At 39.2% G+C, this 21995-nt stretch overlaps 1 protein-coding gene across 2 annotated transcripts in view; it reads left to right on the top strand.

The window, feature by feature from the left end:
- Window positions 1-21995, top strand: part of LOC144082756 (neurite extension and migration factor-like) — a 72096-nt gene that overhangs the window by 41215 nt on the left and 8886 nt on the right. For both annotated transcript variants that reach the window (XM_077610157.1, XM_077610156.1), the window contains exon 2: window positions 16555-16685. In XM_077610157.1, coding sequence (XP_077466283.1) covers window positions 16604-16685 — 82 coding nt within the window. In that variant the 5' untranslated portion in view covers window positions 16555-16603. The remainder of the gene's footprint in view (window positions 1-16554; window positions 16686-21995) is intronic.

Genomic DNA, 21995 nt, shown 5'->3' on the forward strand with positions numbered 1-21995 from the left:
CGTATATATACATAGCCGTGCTATTCTAGTGTGTGTTTGATGATGGAGGGTTAGTGTGGCGTTCAGGGGTCATTTCATTAATCACTTGCCTTGGTGTGCTCTCATGTGTACATGGCAACATTTTCTCCTCCTGTCATTTTTAGGGTTGTGAGTGCGCTGGAGCCTATCTCAGCTGACATTGAGGTCGCGTACACCATTGATTGGTCACCAACCAATCACTTGACACATAGAGACCAACAAATATTCATGCGCAAACTCATCTCTGCGGTGTGTCTCCGTCATCATTATTGCTTCCTTTGGAGTGCCAGTTTGTCTGCCAATCCATATGAGAGTATGATGGCTTCATGTGCAGAACAAATTAAATTATGCCCAGTAGAGGTCGACCTTTATGGTATTTTCAAAGGCCGATGGCGATTAAAAAAAATGCTAAGTGCCAATTTTGAAAGCCGGTTTTGTTACCCGATACTTGAGGCCACTATGCTTTTTTTTCAAAGCATGGTCCTTATTAATGGCAACTATTCATTATTTACATAACGTCCATATTAGAAGTTAAATATTTTGCCACCTCCTTTTGTAACACTAGCTGGGATAATATTACAATTAACAAAGATTATAATCCAAACAGTGAACACAAGAGTCATCCTGTTATATCGGCCCGAAACATCTCGTCAACCTTTGATACCCTGGGTTCCAGACTAATTTCCTTTACTGGGCAAATAGTAGACCCTAAACTGAAATTTTAAACTCTCAGGTCACAGGTGTGAATAAAATGACATCATTAAAGTAGGGCTGCATTAATTAATCGATTAATCAACCTCCAAGTGAACATCAAATAAATCAACTATTTTAAGAACAATTACTATTTTAGAGACATTGTTACCATAAAATTGTTGAAATCGTTATGTTTGAGCCGAGCACACATTCTCTGATTTAAGGCAGGATTATTATGATAATCAACATTTTCAGAAAGAATGTTTTAAGATAACATTCATGCTACTTACCAATTATTGTGTTTGTTTTGCGATGACCTAACTCCCATTTGTGGTCAGGGTTAAGATATATTTATTCTAACCGTGCAGATGTTTGGCAAACACACAACTCATTAACTAGGGGGTCATCTGAGCTCACGGGGCAGAGGTCATATAAGGTTGTATGTATTTGCTCTGTCCTACTATGAGTCAATGACTAATATGTCTCTGGGGATGGTTGCCAATAGACATCAGTGGGTCAGCACACCAAGATGGGGGACGTAATGGTGAGAATAAACCCACTTTATCTTTTAGGAAAGACAAAGTGCACTGCTATTGATTAGCGATGTAGCCTACACTGATAGTGAGTGTGATTTTGTCTTCATATTTTCACCCTCAATCTTCCCTGAATGCATGTCTGATATTTCAGGCCGTGTGCCGTTCTAAATTAAAATCGCTACAGTACAAGTGAGGAGCAAGATGTGCTCGAAAGATGTTTTCATATCTGTGATTGGCTATTACACAGCATGAGCCCGGCAATAGCAGCCATCGCATCTGATAGCCTTACCCTGTGATCCAGCTCACTGAAAGGGCGTTTCATTATGAGGGACTTCGATTCCACATGCACGCAATCATACACACGCAATCCGAAGGAAACACACAAACGCGCACCTACATTGAAAAGATCCTTCTCTGTTGTTTGGGGTAAATATTTGACTAAAGCGTAGACTTTTAGCTTTCATATTTATAGGACTCATTTCCATGTAAGAATGACCCGTATTATTCAAAATACCTCAATTTTCCAGGGGATTTGGGGATACGTATCATTGTACAAAATTTCCAATCATGTAATGCCTTCTCGAATCTAAATACAGAGGGTTTAACACCAGATTCAAACCAGTGGTCATATTTGAAAATATGAATTTATGTTTACAGTAGAAGTCTGTGTAGATTCTCATTTTCAGTATTTCATGGGCAATATCAAAAATATGAAATAAGGCAATGGCAATCTTGTCTGTGGAATACTTCACTTTTAATTCAAAAGGGTTTTTTTTAGTATTCAAAGGTTATGTGTATTGTACAACCCATGGCAAAAAAAGTATATCCCGGTGGATATTCCGGTCAGTTATTTAATTTTGAGGATGAAAAAGAAATCATGGATCCGACACGAAAGTTAAATGTTGTCTAATGGCTTTAACTTTCAGGCTTTAAGAAACACTATTAGAAATGAAGAGAAAAAAAGGTTTGGTTGTCAGTAGTAACGGTTTCTTTATCAAACCAAGCAGAGGGAAAAATTATGGAATCACAGCGTGTAGTCTTTGTGGCAAGACTTATGATTGAGTGACAATCAGCACCCTTCAATTCAGTTTTGTCGCTTGGAGCCTTGTCCAGGACCATTTTCACTTCACCACAGATTTTAAATTGGATTGACTATTTATAGGCCATGAAATGACCCTTATGTGTGTCTCATGTATGAATATTTCTTTACAAAAAGATTTCATCATCTCTAAACATCCTTTCAACTAATGAGAGAAGAAATATGTCTCAAACATCAATATAAGTTTGCAGTGTTGGTCATAGTGCCATTTTATCAATGATTGTTAAAATTTGCTCATCACAAATCTCATTGGCACTGCACCAAACAAAAATTCAACTTTCATCCAGTTATCCTCAGTCCACTGCTTTTTCCTTAGACCTCAATAACCTTTTTTCTTTTCTGTTTAAGTTTTTACTAATGACGGCTTCTCGTCGGCATTTCTCTATTTAAATCCCATTTCCTTTAGGAGGTTTCTCACATTTCGGCCACATATTTTGACTCTAGTTTGTTTTGTTATACGACCCTTGTGAGGATAAGTGGTACGGAAAATGAATGTTGTTTTCAAGACAGTCTCGTTGCATTGATTTCTTTCTTTCAGTATGTTTGCCTCTAACAAACCTCCCAAGTAGTTTCTACTTGGTCCAGATTTTAATCACTGTTGACAGTTAACAACCAACATGTTTTGCAACACTGCATGATTATTTACCCTTTTTAAGAAATGTTATAATCCTCGCCGTTATTTCAATTTTGTCATGCTGGCGCCATGATTCAACTCAGTCAGCTGGTTATAAAAAGGCTACTGAACTGCAGTCTAATGATCTGATGGAATCTGATTCAGGTGTTAGTTTTGAGAATTACATTTTAAAAGATGCGTTGATGTTTTTTCCTTATAATTAAATGATTCCATAATTTAATCCATCTTTTTGGTCTGAAGAAGTAACCGTTAGTTTGGGGTCTTGTCAATAACCAATATCAACTGATTAAAGATCCTCCAAGGTTGGTAATTCCATAATTTGTTGCCAAAGGGGGTGATCACTCACGATTAATATTGTCGCAAAAGCTACAGAATAAGTGAGTAAAGATCATGTAATTGATCAAAAACAAGGTTAATTTCCTCATTTTCACCTTTAGCTTATTTGCCTTACATCAAAAGTCTGAAAAGAAAAACCAATCAATTTTCTGAAATCATAATCTTTGTTAAAATAACACCAAGTTACAATCTGTTAAATTTATGAATTGAGTAAAAAAAAAAAAACAATACTGAATTTTTGGTCGATAGATGACGCTGGTCAGCTGATTTTCTCTCCACTTGCAAAAAAATTGAAATATGGACACTATTACATATATGGTGACGCACACATTCTTCAAATACGGCTTCAAGTTGTTAATGACTTCATTTTACTGCATTGCCTTCCCCAGTGGCCTGGGCACACACACACACACACACACACACACACACACACACACACACACACACACACACACACACACACTAAAAGAAGCACCACTCAATACATTAATGGCAGCTCCATTCATGTAAAAGATTCCATATTACAAAACATTGACTATTACAAAACCCAGAGGACGACACCTGTTTTACACTACAATCACATCATGATTGCCTCAATTCAAAAAGTGGAAATAGCCCCAAAACATAAAAATGCCATTATCGTCCAGATTATTCAGTATAATAGCGTTGAAAGTAGAGGGCATGTACTTAGGCGTATACTCGGGCACATATACATTAATAATTACTTGCAAAGCAAAGAAAGGTAGTGGCCCTGAAAATTGTGCAAATGTCAATTACTGAGGTGCTTATATGTGAGGGGTAAAACAAAGTGGTGGCGATGAAAAATATTGATCACTGCAGCATATAATGCGTTTGACAGAAACGGACATTGACAGAGCGCCTTGGCTGTCATGCGAATAGGACATTATTTCAGTATTAACAAAATAGTGGTCCATAATCCATTCTGCCTGATTTAGATGCAGCAAGGCAAACAAGGTGAAGCTTTAATAAATGCATCTGCTGGAAATATGATAATTGCCTCGCAAATGGCTCTGCGCTTGCTGTATTGTACAGATAATATAAAGCATGCTATACACAGGGATTGGTTTGAAGGCCATTATTAGTCTTGGCTCTCATTCTGAAAGGAAAATACATTCGAAGTATTCATCAGGAGTTATCACATATCAGCGACTTTTTAAACAGTACTGAGTAGAAACTCCATGCTTCTAATTTGTATGTCCTGTTTATACTAGAACTGTGAGTGCATGTGTGTGTAGGTGGGATGAAAATACATTTTTTTTGTCGTACTGGCAGTGGATAGTAATATTTATAACTGGTTTGACCATTTAGACTAGTGAGTCCAAATCCGTGAGAGGTCATCACTATGGAAGACCAAAACTACACCAAATATGATTAAAAATGAATAAAAGGAACAATAAAAGTATGAATAAATCACACTGGAGTATGTCGCATTTTAGAGAGAGGCAATTTTTTATTTAACCAAAAACCAAGAACAAACATACTTTAATGTAAACATAGTTAAATGGAGAACATAAATAATGAACAGGCATCTGTTATTGTAACATTAACATTTACAGCCTTAAAACAACAGTTTGATCGTTAAAAATAAATAATAACAGTAACATATATAAGCTGTACTTGAGAATTAGTCACATGCCAGGCTAAATGATGGGGGAAAATGTGATTTATAGTCCGGAAAATCCGATAGATCTGGAAAAAAAAGTTCTGTATGTTTTTTTTTTGTTTGCTTTAATGTCGGAGCAAAAGTTTTAGCGACAACCAATAGATTGCGGCAGTGAACATACTTTCACTCACTTTCAACTTTCTGTAGATAGACACCTGGTTAGCATACTGCGTTGCCGACTGTTCTTAAGTTTATCCGGGTTCTCCCAAGTTCATTGTAATGCTGATGCTTAGGTAAAAACATTTAAAATGTCAATGGTGCTTTTTTTGTTCACATTCCTCCCCATTGTATCTTGTAAGATTTTGTGCAGCTCTTGTTCCATCTACTTGAGGCGAGGCAAGATGTTCTTTTGTAATGTCATCACATTATGAGCCAGGTAGTCGTATGTACCTTGAGAGAATACGTGTAAATGGGAGCTGGATATATCCATATGTTAGCAGCGATACCTTCTCTTCTGTCTCATTAGCAGCAGTGTGGAGGCTCCCAGAGTTAGTTTTTGCGCTCCACTGGGACAGCTGATGAGGCCCGACAATGTGACCTTTAACAACCTAATCAACTTTTAACACCTTGCCTGCCCACTGTCGGTTTTATTGCTGTTCTTTCCTCTTGCCATTTGGTGTCAGGGCACCTTCCTTATTTAAATTTCTTCCGTTTTAGTCCTCTTGTTTTTTTCCAGGAACAATTCTTGTTTTGGGGAACATGTATGAATGCGTGTGCGGTCAATTGGTCGCCGGTCTTTTGGTCGCCGGTCTTTTGGTCGCTGTCTTTTGGTCACCGATCTTTTGGTCGCGGTCTTTTGGTCGCCCCGACCGCGACGACGGGCAACCAAAAGACCGGCGACAAAACAAGGTAAAACAAGACGGTCTACGCATCAATAAAAGCCAACAATGGCCATGAGCAGTTTCACTGAGCCGACGTGTGAGTGTATAACAGTTTGGATGTACATGCGTTGTCCCTTTAAGAAGCTACGTCAGACAGGGTCTTAACAAGTTCTCCAACAAAAAACAATAAAAGTCCGGGAAATTTGGAGCTTTTCTTTAGCCTAATAATTACTAGGGCATTAAGTATGACTAAATAGTAATTCGCAGTTTGTATTTAGGGTATTTGAGCAACGATTTAAATGGTAATTATCACTTACCTTACGGGCGACCAAAAGACCGGCGACCAAAAGATCGGCGACCAAAAGACCGGCGACCAATCGACCGTGTACCGTATGAATGACACAATGTAGTAAACATATGGTAGTAAGGGTGTGACCATATATCAACGTGGTCATTTGTAATTGAGTAAACTATTGGATACTTTAATGAAAAGCTACCGCCAAGAATCAATGAATGGTTTTAAAAAGATGTCACTGTTTAGCAAAGGAACCAACAGATTGCTATGAAACATTTTCTAGATATAGACAAGAATAATGTCGAAGGGCCACTAAAACAGTGTAAAACAGTGATAGTCCCATCAATGAACATGAACATGAAACATGAACATTGAATGCATGTCTGCTCTGTTTTCTAATGAGTAAATTTGTTCATTTTCTGTTCTCTATCTATATGGTAGAATGTCATAGATTTATTTCCTGAACCGTGTATTGATCATTGCTGTATTGTGGGATAATCATTGTTGTGAGCATTTTACCGCAAATTGTTTTGTATATGGAGGCACCCATAGGCTGATACCCTTAGTGTTCACACTCTATGAAAATGTGCAGTGATTTATTGTAATTGGTTGTCGCTGTGCTCGGTCTTGAACTTTCCCCTGCTTATTTCTCTTCTTCTTATCTCTCAGTGTCCTTCTGTTTACCGCCGTCAGTGAGAAAGCGCAAAGAAAGAGAGAGAAAGAAAACAGATTATGTATTCATAAAATCATTTTTGAAATTGTTGTAATGAAATGCAGAGCAGGGTCATGGATGTTGCCTTCATCATTCTTATAGAATCCCGTTTAAATGCAGATGAAGTTGTATACGTGTTTGTTGAAGTTGACTGATGCAAAATTGCTTTAAACCCTACCATTGAATGTTTCTTTTATTTTCCTCAGTTGCACATGGTCAAAATATTAGACACTGCTCTTATAAAACACGGATTTCATCACGCAGCTCTTGTATTTAATCTTATTACACTTGCGTGAGTGGTCACAACTCCAACAAGTGACACCTTGAGAGAATTGTGCTCCGGGAACTCATTAAGCGACGAGACAAAGGTCACTACAGCGGTACAGAATGTACGGACATCTGGTGGTGAGATTTTGACACTGCATACAGGGGGATAAATAGTAATGACATGATCATCTATCAAGTTGATTAACAAGCGTTAGGGGTCAGGATGAGCCCAGTGAGATGACACAGCAGGAAACAGAAAGGCCAGATAGTCAGATGCCACATTTACGATCTGTTGCAGCATTTCAGCACCCGTGCAGGTGGAAACCCAGATACCCGCCCCTCAAGTCAGTTGAGGTTACACCCAAGCTAAAGGCTTGGTGTCAAACCTGTCGCATGCGGGCCAGAATAGGTCCCCCATGGGTCTAGTCCGGCCCACAAGGGTTTTCCGTTTTGAGTTCATCCATGGTTAAGGAACCTTATTTTGATACACTTGCTTTTATTTTGATATGTATGCAGTTAAAACAGAAAAAAATGAGACTTGATGTGTACACTTTACAGAAAGGGTAAAAACATCTTCAAATCTGCACTAAGCAACTTTGCAGAAGCAAGTTGCATACTTGTTCAAAACATTTCCGTGAAAAGGAGTGTTTAATTGTTTATGTAGAGTAGGTTTAATGCCCTGTCTTAGGCCAGAAATGTCCTGGTTCGCCCCACTTGCGGTAAATTGCTGTGAATTAAAAAAAAAAAAAAAAAAAACGACCCAAAACTCCAAATGTTTCTCAAAAGCTAAAAAAATATATTTCTTCACGTTGTTATTTAACAGGCAACTTTCCTTTTTTAAAGGAAGATTAGATTATATTCGATCAAACTTTATTCATCCCGTACTCTGGAAATTCAAGCTGATGTCATATTTTGTGGAACGTATAGTCATTGCCAATTTTGATTGTAGTAGCATTGTGTTGTTGACTGATGGTGATGCTCTGTGGCATTTTTTTTAAAAGGAAGAACTGTGCAACTCTATTTTCATTCACATGCCGCAGGCAAAAACCACTGTGAAAAAGATGTCTTTTGTAGTTGCATGTTATTTATTTTTGTTGCCTGCTTTTAGAAGGTTTCATGCGGTTGTTGAAGTGGATTTGTGTATATTTTCTTGAATGGTGCTTATGGCTCTATATTCTCTTTCCTCAATACATATTCCATGACAAGTACAAACTTCTTAAAGCGATCGCATATTTATTTATTTCCCATTAATTCGGCAGGATTCTTCCCAAAGATACCTTTTTTAAAGATTGGATGGACAAATTACTACCTTGTGAATGAACAGCATATGATTTCTTTCAAACGTATCATTAAACAGAGTGGCTGCGTATAATTTAAATTTGCGTAATATTCCTTCCATTCTGTAGGTCTTGTGGTATTTTTTTCATCAGGTTATGCAGGTTATGTGCTTTCCTGATAAAAATCCTCTTATATTTTTTATCCTGATCCACCGTGAATCTCTGCATATCAGTCGCTTCCCGGGCTTTTCTGCAGCATCTGATAGACGATGATTATCGAAAGCAGGTGCCACATCTCTTCCATCACCGGGATTTTGATTAAATATATCGCTTAGTGTTGCTGTACAGAAACGGAAATTCACGCACATACTGCGCAATTGAATTAGGACACATTTGTATCTCGCTGAGAATGTGATAGGTTTGTCTATATTTATGGTACACACTGGTATTATATTTTGAATTGGGCAAACTAAATATTATCAAAAGAAAGATTTTTTAAATAATTTTAGCTCAGATGATGGAGTGATGTATTTTTAATAGAAATATCATTAATATGTTTTTATTTCTCTTTTATTTTAAATAAATGTGTGAAAAACCGTCAATATTTTCCTTTTTATTTGAAAGGGAAACACTGTAAATATTCTTTTTTCCCCCCGAAAAAAACATTTTTAAACAGTAAATATTCCATAATATATCGTAGTTTTTGATGAACAATGTCAAATGAACAAAATTCTTCTTTCGCCTTAGAAAACAAAAATAAGAGTTACGTATAAACAAATTATATATTTTTGCAGTTCATAGATTTTGGTTTCAGTGTGCATATCCAACGAAATTTAATAGTTTAATATCATGATAAACAACATCATTTATACATAAGCTGATCTGTCGACTCATCGTTAAAATAATCGATGATTTGGCCGTTATCCAAATAATGTTTTGTGGCAGCTCTAGTGTCAACTCATCTCTCCTACCTTATGGTCACCTTAAAGATTTACTGCATGGGACTTTCTGTTTGTTTAGATGGCATCGCAGAAGCATCTTTTCTATTGTGACTCAAGGGCACAAGCAATAAATGGTGGTTTCAAAAGCAAAAAGCTCATCGAAACCACTGTTCGCCTCCCACACGGGAGCAAACACCACAAAAGGCGGGTGAATATAGTGGAGTCGTGTTTTTCAGACATATGTGTCTCCCGGGAGCATGCCGCATCGACTTAATAAGAGAAAAAGACGACATGCCAGTCAGTGTTTACACCTTCCTCATGTGTCCTTCCATCCTTCAAAAATAATCACTTAATTTTAGGAATAACTTGACTAAACTCAACGCATCCCACCTATAAAATGATTGCTTTTTTTTAAAAGTCTCCCATATTACACAGCCGATTTCAGGGCTTACTCAAAAGTGGTCCAAAAATTAACCCGACACAGACTTTTTAAATTAATACTTAATGAAATTCATTCTTTAATCATTTTCATGAGACCAATTCTTTTTGAAAAAAAAAACCCATTCATTTTCAATGGCATATTCAACTTCATAATTCTCATGGTCACTGAGTAACACACACACAGAAATTCTCCATTCACTCCTATTGAATTTCAACTCCCACCCACACAAAACTCAATTGATGGATCTGGGCAATAAAAGTAAAATCATCAACTAAAAATGCGAGTCTGCTCTTACCTTTGACACATTCTTTGACTTTGCTGCTCCTTTTATACATATATCAAATGTGTTGATCAGTACATATTTAGCATTTTCTAGTTCATTGCCCCCAGAAGTGAGTAGTATGAAAACACAACTCAAAGGGAATGGTGTGTACATTCTTCACATGAAAGTCAGAGCTCCGCAGTGCAGCGTTTAAGTATAAACCTCAACAATTACCGCAACAGTGAGAAAGGAACGAATAAGAAGGCAGCTTTGCTTGGACTTCCCATGTTCTCCGCTGTGCTTTCACACTCAGCAAGCATGTTACAAATGTACAGTTTGTCTTTGGCTGGCTGAGTCAACTTCAAATGCGCACACTACTTCTAATCTCCCAACCAAGTCTAATCCCTTGCTACCATATCCGCCAATTGGAAAGTGCGGAGCAAAGATGTCAGAGTTGTATTTCTGCTAGTCGTAGTTGTACCGATGCCATTTTTTGGCTCCTGGTCCTGATACCCAGCTGTGTGGCATTGGTACAGTAACACTAAAGGTCTATGGAATAGTACTACTGCAAGGGATTTTAAAATGATAGGAAATCATATTTTTTATATACAGTAAATCCAACAAAGGTACAGGAAAGGTCAATCCTAATCAGTCTTCCTTTCTCATTAGAGGTATCACTGTATTTGTTTATAACTATCTCCCTATGAACTGCAATCTTAGAAGTCAGACAGTAAATTGTCTATGACAAAGGTGGTCCAACCTTTCCTCCGACCACGAATGTACCATCTCTGAAATGGTAAACCCGCGTAAAACGATGAGTAGCCAATCTGGTGGTGGCTATTTGGTTCAATGTTGTAGTGCTTTGAAGGCACCTCAGCTGGGGGTCTTGTCCTCAGCCCTCGTCTCATTCTCTCCACGAACACAATGGCTCCTTTTTTCCCTAAGTATGTAAGTAGAATCTTTTCACATAGATCTTGTTTCGGAGTTTTCAAGAATTAAATATGCTCCTATACTCTAGCCTTCCCTCTTGTTGCTGCTTCGTTGAAGAAAAAATGTGATCCAATCAGAGCCACGCAGTGAACCAAGCTTGCAGGAATTAGATTGTGCTCCAGATAGGTTCGATACAGAGCAAGTAAACATGTTCTTATCTTGTTATCCAGCTTGCACATTAACACGTCATGTGCAGAAGATGTAGAGAAGTACAAATATAGACCAAATCGTTTATTTGGGTGTTTACCACTCTGCTTTATTTCCATTCCAACCCGCGATCATTTTTAGATTATTTGAACAAAATTGCATTACTATTGCTGATGGTGAACATGACAGTTAGAGTTAATTCGGCTTTTTTTCTTTTCATATCATCCAATCTTGATACTTTGGACTTTTTTCCCAAAACTTTCATTTTGTGTGTGTGATGTGTTTTCTTAATTGAACATTCCTTCCACCCTCTCAGTCAAAATTGATGCCGTTTTGATGCTTCCCGTGAGAAAATCACAACATCCCCAACCTGATTTCTACCCTCGATGGCCCAACAGCTTCCATCTAAACGCATATCCAATAACAGTTAACCTATCACTATTAAAGAACTACTCTAAACTTGAGTTAGCAGGGAGATAGTAAGAGTTGGAAATTCTTGCATTATTTGTGAAGCATGTAGGACACTCATCAAGAATATGGCGTATAAACACATCTGCCTTATTAGAACTCAATGGTAGGGGGTGGACTGTTGCAATATGCCTGCATTTCACTTGCTCTCTCTTTCTCTTATCGTGATTGCATATGCAGTCTCTGCCAAGCGCATACTGGTGCAGTGAATGCTTGGCCTTGGGGCTTTGTGTAACACATGATGCAACTGGCCATGAAGACACACACATACAGAGGTCTCTACTAACCACCCACCCACCCACACACACACACAAACACACACACACACACACACAACACATCCCCAATTCACCCTCAGATGTTTGCCAGGACCTCTGTGGCCTGACTAGCCTTCCCGCTGTGTATGGTGCCTATGCCACCGTGGAGAAATACTTTTTCTAATAGGACATTGTGTGCTTACACGTTTTTGAAGTCTTTGCAATTTTATGTGAGCTTACTGGTTAATAGAGGTAAAACAACTAAAATATGGCTTCCAAATTATATCTGGCTAGTTGAAAAGACTAATATGTAAATGTGACCATTTGTTATGTTTGGATTATTATTATTTTTTCCAATATTGGATTTACTACTATATATATCAGTGGCTGACACTGACGGTGACAGAAAAAGTTTTAGTTTTTAATCTCATTTTTAATATAGTTGTACCAGGATGACGTTCTTCCCATGCATTTACAGCTCTTTTGACTTGATATTAAAAGGTCTAGTCAAACAGTAGCTAAATGCCAACTCAACACGTGATTGCAACTACAGACTTTTTCTTGAAAGCATGTCCTCATTAAACTCAGTTAACAAGTAAAGCCTCCCATAGCTCATTTTACTTAGACTGTTCGTCATCCAATCGCAAGGCACATAAAGAAAATCAACCCTGTGGACATTTTAGAATGCACTGTATATGTTTTTAAAATGTGGGAGGAAGCCAGAGTTGCCAAGACCTCTTGACTTTGCGTTTGACATGCTAACTTCTAACCCTATCGCACTACCCACTCCAGACTTATGAAACAAGCTCTCAGTCCTCAAACAAATTGTGTTTAAACATACCCCAATATTTTGAAGTTTCAACACATCCTGAGGTTAATGGCAGTAAAGTAACAATTTTTGTGATTTTCATCAAAGCAATAGAAACTGTGGTACTATTTCTCCCATTATCAAACCACAAAACCCGGAACTGTATTGCAGTTTCTATTTTACACTTCAGTTTACGCTACAAAATGTAAACCACTCTACAGGACCTGATTTAGGAGGATGTTTTCAAGGAAGTTTGTGCATCAGCCGTGGCGGTGTAAAACTGCACTCCCCCCGACTGCATAGCATAAATAGTGTATTGTTTTAGTGAGGAATTGCAGTGTCGTCCGAAGGGAGAGCTTTGTCATTCAAACGAAAACCATTTCAAGTCATTTCAAGTTGAGTGGGTTTGTGCGTCATCGTGTAAATTATCCCCCAAATGTGCGACTAATCTTGGACTTTTCAGCGCTCAGGCAGCTTGAGCCGTCTAGCTACCCAATATTAGGTGCACATGTGATCCCTGTGAATTGAAGTCACCCACTGACTACACTGCTGTAAAAACGGCATTGCCTTCAGGTAGCTAGCTCTCCATCCAGCTTTTTTGTGCTCCCAGGTCAGTGGGCAGCTAATGAAATCTGGAAGCAATAGGATGAAAGAGACGAGTTGTTTATAGTCAGCTGAACACTCCCTTTCTCTTATTGTTGACCGTCTGTCTTAATCTTCCAGACACCCTTTTCTCACCGTGAAGAGATCATGTTATTAGATCCCCTCCTCGGGCTCATTTGTCATCCTGCAACTCCAGGCCTCCACAGAGGGAATGCAGGAGCTCAGGGGGAAGAATTGGCGGTGCAAGAAAAGACTAACAACAAGCACTTTGCCAAATAATCAAATATGAATTTCCTGGCCCTAATTCTATGTCATCATATTTCTTTCAAGACAGCCATCAAATTAATATTCCACATATGAAACGCTTCACCCTACAGTTCAGTACACGTTGCCAGAGTACAGTTTTTTTTAACCTTTATCTAGCTCGTGTGTGATAGTGATAGCTGTCTCATCATCGAGATTAAGGCATCATGTGACCTCCAACGTAATTTACTAAATATTTTAACAAAGAGGAGCAATGGGACAACGTTATACAGGTGATGAAAGTACAAGCTGTCTTCATTATAAGCCCGTTTTTTAGTTTTTGAATGATGTGGTTTTAGCTGGAACACGTCAGAAAATCCTTTTGCCAAAGGTCATATCTTGCAGCATGTTTTCTTCTTGTGACTAGTTACAGCTCACTTAGAAGCACTCAGAAGTTGCTTCAATATGTCACAATAATTTTTGTTGGCACAGAATCTGCTTTCGTAACACGCAAAATGAAACCTGATGGCAATTAATTAGTAGATCAGCAAGCACATCTGTTTGCATGTGCCTGTTTTTATTTTTTGCACGTACAAACCTTTAATAAATCAGGCCTCACCAAGATGAGATGGATATTTTTTTGCCAATTAATGCCCTTGGATTTACCGATGAGCAATCCAATTTGTAACTTGCCTCTGGTCAAAAGTGAGCTGCCATAAATGCAAAATGAGAACCAAGGCTGCATAAAAAATGGTTGTTAATTCACAGTAGAATGTTGACCTCCTTAACTGCCCCAACTTTTTTTTGGGTCGCTTTTTCATTTTTGTTGGTTTGCTTTGTGAATCAGAATTTGAGTTTCGAGAGAACTGGAGTAGGAAAAAAAGGACTACAGTGGTACCTCGAGATATAAGCTTAATCCGTTCCGGGACTGAGCTCGTATGACAAGATTCTCGTAACTCGAGCGGAAGTTTCCCATTGAAATGAATGGGAAACAAATTAATTCGTTCCGACTCTCTGAAAAAAACACCCAAAACAGGATATTGGATTCAAAAAAATGTTTTATTTCTTATAATTCGCCATATATTGACAAAGTAATAAATAACGAGTGGTTTGATAGTAATAATGTGTTTAATAGGAGTAAAATTAGACACATTTCGCGGAGGGTAGACACGGGGGGGCTTTATCCACGGCAACAATGCACTCGTAAACGAACAAACAAATTTAAATTAACTTGGATAACTATATATAGACACTCAACGTTTAATGTAACTTCAAACAAAACTAAATTCTAAATTTGTTGTAATCTTTTTTACCTTACGTAGTTCTATGGGTTGACACCACCTGGCCGCTCCGCCGAAGTCTTCAAAACGAATGCATCAAGAGTTGTTTGTTTTTGTCTACCCTTCAAAATATTTCGATAATGTCGCATACAAATGTCATCACAATAGGATAACGCACGACCACTTGCCAACGAGAAATAGTCTTTAAAGAACGATCGCGGGAGCATCTTTCCTTAGAAAGAATAACAGGAAATACAATAGCCCACGTATTGATTGTGGGTAATGAAGTTTTATTCTGAGAAAGGTTGCCATTGCCTATGGGTGTTGTGTGCACGAGTATACTTCATTACCCAGAAAGCCCTCTTTTGCCCGCGCGTTGTGCGTTTCCTGGTCGTATGAGAAACTCGTCTGAATTAATCGTTCCGTGCTCGTAGATATTGTTATACACGAAAGATATGCAAAAAAAAAATGCCATGGCCACCTGGCTTGGTCGCATCACGAAATTTTGACCGCATCACGGGCGAATTATTCGATCGAAATTTCCCCCGTAAGACGAGCATTTTGTATGACGAGCGGTCGTATGACGAGGTACCACTGTACAGTGAATCACTTATACAACACTATAGAGTTATTAAGTTATTTCACTGAATTCACAATTGGAATCTGTCATTACACTGTTTGATTTATTTCACATACACAAGAAATATTTTTAGGATGAGAATTCAAATATCGTCAGAAGGAATAGAATAGATCATTCATAGTACCACTCTTTTCATGTGTACTTCGCCTCTTTCCCGCATTCATTAAGGACACACTCCATCTCACTCATGACCTCAGGCAGGAAATGGTTGCATATCTAAATTAAACCTAACATATAAACATATGGGGAAAAAAATACACAATACAACGTCTGCTGCCCCTGAAGCCCTGATATGGCTTTTACAACAAAGGAAGCATAAAAACAGGTGCACTGTAGGGAAGTAAAACAAAGTGTGCTGTTGGATAAAAACATGGCTTTTGTGCTATCCAACCCATTTTGAGAGTGCTGTGCTTGGCTGACAAACTTCAACCGCTGTCTGTCTTTTCTTTTTTCCTTTCAAGCGAAACTGTGTTGTTTCAACCTGCGTCCCGCCGTCAATGCACTGCCTCTTCTGCACCACATCGACACTCAGTCATTCCCCCGCCGCACTCCCCACTCACCCCATAAGTCGCAACCGTAAACGAGTCAGTGTTCACAGTGTGCTGTCATCGCCTCAGCCACATCTCTTTAATGTCCCTTCTTTGAGCTGCCTTACTTTTCACTGCCGCCAAGGCACATATGAGCGAGGGAGTCGCCTAATTACAATAAACAAATATGCTCAGAGCTGCCTATGTGAGGTTGGCATAGGTTAACAACTGTGCTATAAATGTTAAATGAAGCTTAAAATAGGAAAGATTGGCGCAGTTTCCATAGTGATCTCAGCTGTGTACTTTCTTGCTTGGCAAAGTTTAAATTAATCTTCAACTGGGATCTGTGATACACAGAAGAAAAAGCGATGGTTTGCTACCCTCAGGGCCCGTTTGATGTCTCTGTCATGTTTTCCCCCAATAACAGTAACTTTGTGCTTGTCGAAGCCTCGCGCGTATCTTTGCTGTAATGAAATCTCGTATACTAGCGTTAATGTCATCATGCATTAGACACAACTGCATTCACCCTCTAATGATGGCTTCCCTTGTCTATCTCCCTCTCTCTTCTCAACAGGTGGGGCAGTCAAAATGATGTGTAGTATGTGCAGCGTGGAGCCGTATTGATGGACGTGGGAACAGGCAGCGGTCTCACACTGATTGTGAAGACTTCCCAGGCAGATAATGTAATTGCAGTGGAGAACACAGGTGAAATGATACGATGTACTGTTGACTTTTGTTCCTCCTGAGAGGGGAATTTAATTTTCTAGCGACACACCGACGTTTTTAAAAAGCTTTGCGCATCAACAATGTTTGTCAGAATGAGCGAAGAGGACAAATTACGTTTATTGTTGTTCTGACACAAACACGCACGCTCACATTATTTTGATATGATGAAGACAAGCAACCGCTAGAACATGTTTTATATTTATATTCCTGGTGTAGTTAGTTTAGCTTTTCAGATTGGTGTTTAAATAATACAACTTGATCTGTGGCCAGATAGTGACATTGTGTGGGCGACCCTTTCTGCATTAGTTTGAAAGCTTCAAAAGGCTCGCAAAAGTTTTTAGAAAAATTGGAATCCCACAAAATAATCCAGAATTTAAAAACAAAATGTAAATGCATTTGAGTAGACATATTTGTATATGTTATAGTTGGCTGGAATAGGCTCCAGCACCCCAACAACACTCCGCAGGACTTCGACAAGCACAAATAAGCATAAATATGCGCATATTTATAAACGTAACAGAAATGTATTCATTTATTTCCATATCGCTTATCCTCACAAAGATTGTGGGGGTGCCGGGGCCAACCCTCTTGGCTCACAATTGAGTTATTTTGAGTTGATTTTGAGTAATCCACTAGCCTACCATGCATGTTTTGAGGATAAGGGAGGAAACCGGAGTACCCAGAGAAAACGTGAACTCCATACAGAACCCACTCGGTATTAAACCCTCTATCACAACTGTGAGGCGGACGTGCTTACCACTAGTCCACTAAGCAGCTTTTATGAAACATAACAGAAACTGTATATGGTAGCTTTTGTGAGACTAACACTAGTTGCCAACATTTTCTGGTGATTCCATTGTCCGGACTTGGTTTGAATTGAGCCTTGTATTAGAGATCCACTTAATGATTCACTGTTTTGCTTCATGAAAACAATTGTTATGAAAGATGTTTTTAAAGGAAAGTCACTCCGTTGAAAAGTTTGAACAAACTCCAATCATCTTTTTGACAAGAAACTTTCTGAAAAGGACTCATACATCATTCAGTATTATAAATGAAAAGCGACAGAGTACTAGTTAACAAAAGGCAACATTGTTAGTAATTCTTTTTAAGTATATTTCTACAGTTCCAAAAAACACCGACCTTGTCAGAATTAATTCAACACCATGTAAATGCCTGGAATTCAATTTGTCACTGGTCGAAAAAAAGTGAGGTAACATCTCCAAACCCGGTGACTTTGTAGTAGTGACATTTCATCTGCAGCTCATTGCGCATCTTTCTTGTGTTGGGGAGAATTCTGGGATGCACGTTTGAATAGCAGCTCTGGTCTGATAAGCACTAAAATGACGTCATTAGTATTGCGGAGGGTCACAAAATCGGAAAATTCTCTTTACCCACTACGAAATGGGATTTTCGACGATTGGCAGCTCAGTTTTATCACTTGTAGGGTGGCAGTGAATGAACTTTGTTCACTCCATGTCGACCCTTCTACATCAAATGGATTGGACACCTAGCGCCATCAATGGCAGACAATGAGTTAAGCAGTGTCTGACCAAGCTATAATAACAAATTCTTTACAGTCAAGTAAATATGCAGTAATTTATAGTATTTAAAAAGAGAGCTACAATATTGACAGTGTCGCTAACGGGAACCAACAAATGATATCGGTGCAAAACTAGTAAGCAGGTCGTTTGTTAGGCATTTTGGTTCAGAATTCTAACATGACTTGGTGGTCCTAAATGATGCCAACTTACAGGCAATTCCTTCGGAGACAATACAGAAGTAAGAGAGGAATAAAGAGCAGCTCTGGGCAAAGGACAGCCATGAATCATGCTGCACTTACCACTTATTACGAACATCCTGTACTGGCTCTATTGATTTCTCTGCAGCACTCACACAGGATGTATCTTCTAGAGAAGATGGAGTAATAGGTAGCAAACAGTTTCTGTAGTTGGCCTACCAGCTGGCTGAGTGAACGCCCCAGGTGGCTGAGTTGAAGGAACAGCTACATCAGCATTTTGTGAATGTAAGGGCCTCGATATAACAAGGATAACGCACGCGGGAGTTGCAAAGGAAGCAGATAGCAAATAGAACAGGGAGAAAGTCGGCGTGGATTGAGTGCGATGTAAGTGATAAAGAGGGCACACGTGGAGGGGGAACTATAAAAAATATTAAAAGTCAGCATAAACTAGATAGATCAACTACTTTTTGTCGCACTCCACTATAGTAAAACAGTATTGGAAATATTTACTTGTACCAAGGGGGTAATGTTTCATTAGTTTTTAGTGTACATTGGGGTCATTGCAAAAATTGGTGGATATTTAAACTTAAAAAATCTTTCTCAAACTATTGGCAATGACATGAAGGACAAACTTATTTAATGTGTTTATAAACACGTGGTATTTCGATCATATGCAGAACACAGTTGCAAGAACAAAATATAATACCACAAATAACTTTACTCAGAAAACTGCATTTTGTTGTTGTTGTATTTTGCATGTTGATTATTAAAAATTGGATAGGTGGCCAGTAAAATGTCCGCTACTGGGAAAGATAAAATTGTGAGTTCCAAGATAGTGTTTTTGAAGATGAGCGATGAAAATGTGCGAAGGTTGAGACCAATGTAGTACTCAACTCATTGGTTGCTATTGACTGTGATTGACGTCCAAATAATTTCAAATGTGAGGCATCGCAGCGAAAGATGGCTACCAGTCCCTCCCATTAAAACTGCCGCAATCCTCGCTGCACCATTTGGGAATTTGGCGGACTCCTGTGCTTCCAACTAGGCATTCTGGCATAGGAAGGATGTGTCCTTCAAGATATAGGTCTGGCAGGGTAACAGTTTGGAGGCAGAAAGTTGGTTCGAACGATATACCACCACAAGACACGTCTCGTCTTTGGGACACAGGTGGTCTAAATGATTGGGATTAATTCAAGTGTAGATCATTCTGTTTCTGAATACTCTAGACATGAGCATTAATGTATTACCCATTGCAGCCTCAAACCTTCTGGGTCATTGTAAAAATAGATTCTTTTTCCAAACCATTATTATTGTTGCAGTTGTAAATCACTCCTCTTGCTAAGATGCAGATACAGTGTTGAGCAGATGGCCCACAAATGACTGAGTGGGCATCGATACTGTACATGAGTGCCGTGGACACGTTGAAGTTGCCAGTGGTTATTACAAGCTCAATGAATGCGGGCGCATGATCATATTGTGTGTTGTCACACGAGCCAAGCATAGTAACAATACTGCAGGCAGGCAGAAATCGCAGGGTCATTTTCCACAGAGCTCCCCGCGACATGTGAATTTGACACATTTAAAGGGAACATGAGGACCTCAGGCTTTTATCCTCATCTCTCAGGTGTAAATTTAGAAGGACTTAAAATACTAAATCAGAGCGTTTAAAGTTAATGCTATTTTTGAAGAATTTTAAGTAGTCAATTATCCCAAAAACAGTGGCAGAGGCAGCAGTGTAGGCTGGATGAACACTCTAAATTGCCCCTAGGTATGAGTGCCCGCTTGAACGGTTGTCTGATTCCTTGTGCCTTACGATTGGCCGGCCACAAATTAAGCGTGCGTTGTGCCCATAGTTAGCTGTGATAGGCTCCAGCAACCCCCGCGACCCTTGTGAGGATAAGCGGTTCAGAAAAGGAATGAATGAAAATGACTTTTTTCAGGTAAGCAACACATTACAGTAATTACACCGGTCATTTCTTAGGCCCCATCAAAGGAACGTTTCACATCCCAACAATAGTTACCGATCGACTGTGAGCATTGACACTGTCATATGACTGTTTGCCTTGTGACAAGCTCACGAATTCCCCCTTGCCCATTTTCGCTGTCCCCCTGGCCCTGCTTTTAACAAAGACACATTCCACACACAGGCACGGGGCAGCTCCATCTTCCCCCTCAGGTAGAGGAAGCCCTGAGTGTTGTGTCCCGAGCCCAGTCTAGTCAGGTCTTCTCTCACTTGGCACAGGGTTAGACAGTCTAGCATGGTCAGGAGCAGCAGGGCCGAGGATCCCGACCGTTCACCGCCGGCTGCCAGTAGTCGATGTCGCTCCATATGGTCAGTGCGAATGTCAGTGCCAGATTGGGTGAGCTTTTTTCTCATCAAGCCTCCATTTCTGCAGAAAGACAGCTTGTCCTACAACACGATTAACTCCGCGCAGTGTATGAGCATCTCCTTCTTTGCGACGCAAACTGAATGATGTATTTGAAATGCATGTCTTCTTCACATCTGCCAGCTCAGACGTAAAGGTAGCATTACATTGTCGTAGTAAGCCAATGTGTGGCTTGTGATCTCCATTTGACCTTTGATGTCAAACATTATTTGTCAGGTGAAGCCATTGCTGTTCGACACTGCGTGTATGTTTGTGTAGACGTGTACCTGTCTGACTGTTCTGTGGCACATTTTGAACAGCTGAAGAGCTAATGGTCCAGCAGGAGACAGATGGCCCCTCGATAACACGATACCCCCGAAGCCAATACGCACATGCATCACTCTCGCGCGCACACACACCATTCCAGTCATACAGGCACTGGATATAAATGTTTAATCTCAGACGAAGCCAGTCCAAATACATTTTTAATATGTATTTGAATGTTTGACTGTTTGCTATCGCAGGATTCACATATACTGTCCTCATTGGGTTTGAAATTTATTTGATTCTAGTGGTTGCCCTCCCATTTGGAAACTTGGACTACAAAAAAACCATGCTATATCCTGTATGTTTCTTCCACCTGAACATAAATTGTGTCAGTAAGATCAATCCAGTTACTTGCGCTGTCGATTTCTGAGGATTTTCTGACAAATACTACAATACTGTGATGTTTTTGCAAGATGACAAGTTGCTACAATTGCACTTTTCCGACTTGGAGCGGGAGCAAGAGAATGTGTATTTCTCGGGAGATCGTTAAATGATGTAGCGAACATCCGTGCTTTTCATGACCAGCGGGCTTGTTGCAACATTTTCGCAGGACAGAAGCCCACGAGACGCACTCTTGCAAAATTTATTACCTCTCTGAATCACTCTCGCATCATATGCATATTCAAAGATGCACTCAATAGAAACACAGTAAATAATGTTAGTTGAGCAGTCTTACCTGAAGCTCTTGCCATAATAGAAAATATGCTGTTATCTCAAGATGTTTTTTTATTGCTAGTTACATTCTATGAATGTATACTTTATATATAAAATTGTATTGCTTCCTTTTTAACTTTTCATTTTTTCATTACGACTTGTTTTACAGTCTCAGCAAAGGAAAAAAGGAAGGCAGGTGTGGCT

This window comes from Stigmatopora argus, chromosome 9 (genome assembly GCF_051989625.1).
Source record: "Stigmatopora argus isolate UIUO_Sarg chromosome 9, RoL_Sarg_1.0, whole genome shotgun sequence".
NCBI classification, from domain to species: Eukaryota; Metazoa; Chordata; class Actinopteri; order Syngnathiformes; family Syngnathidae; genus Stigmatopora; species Stigmatopora argus.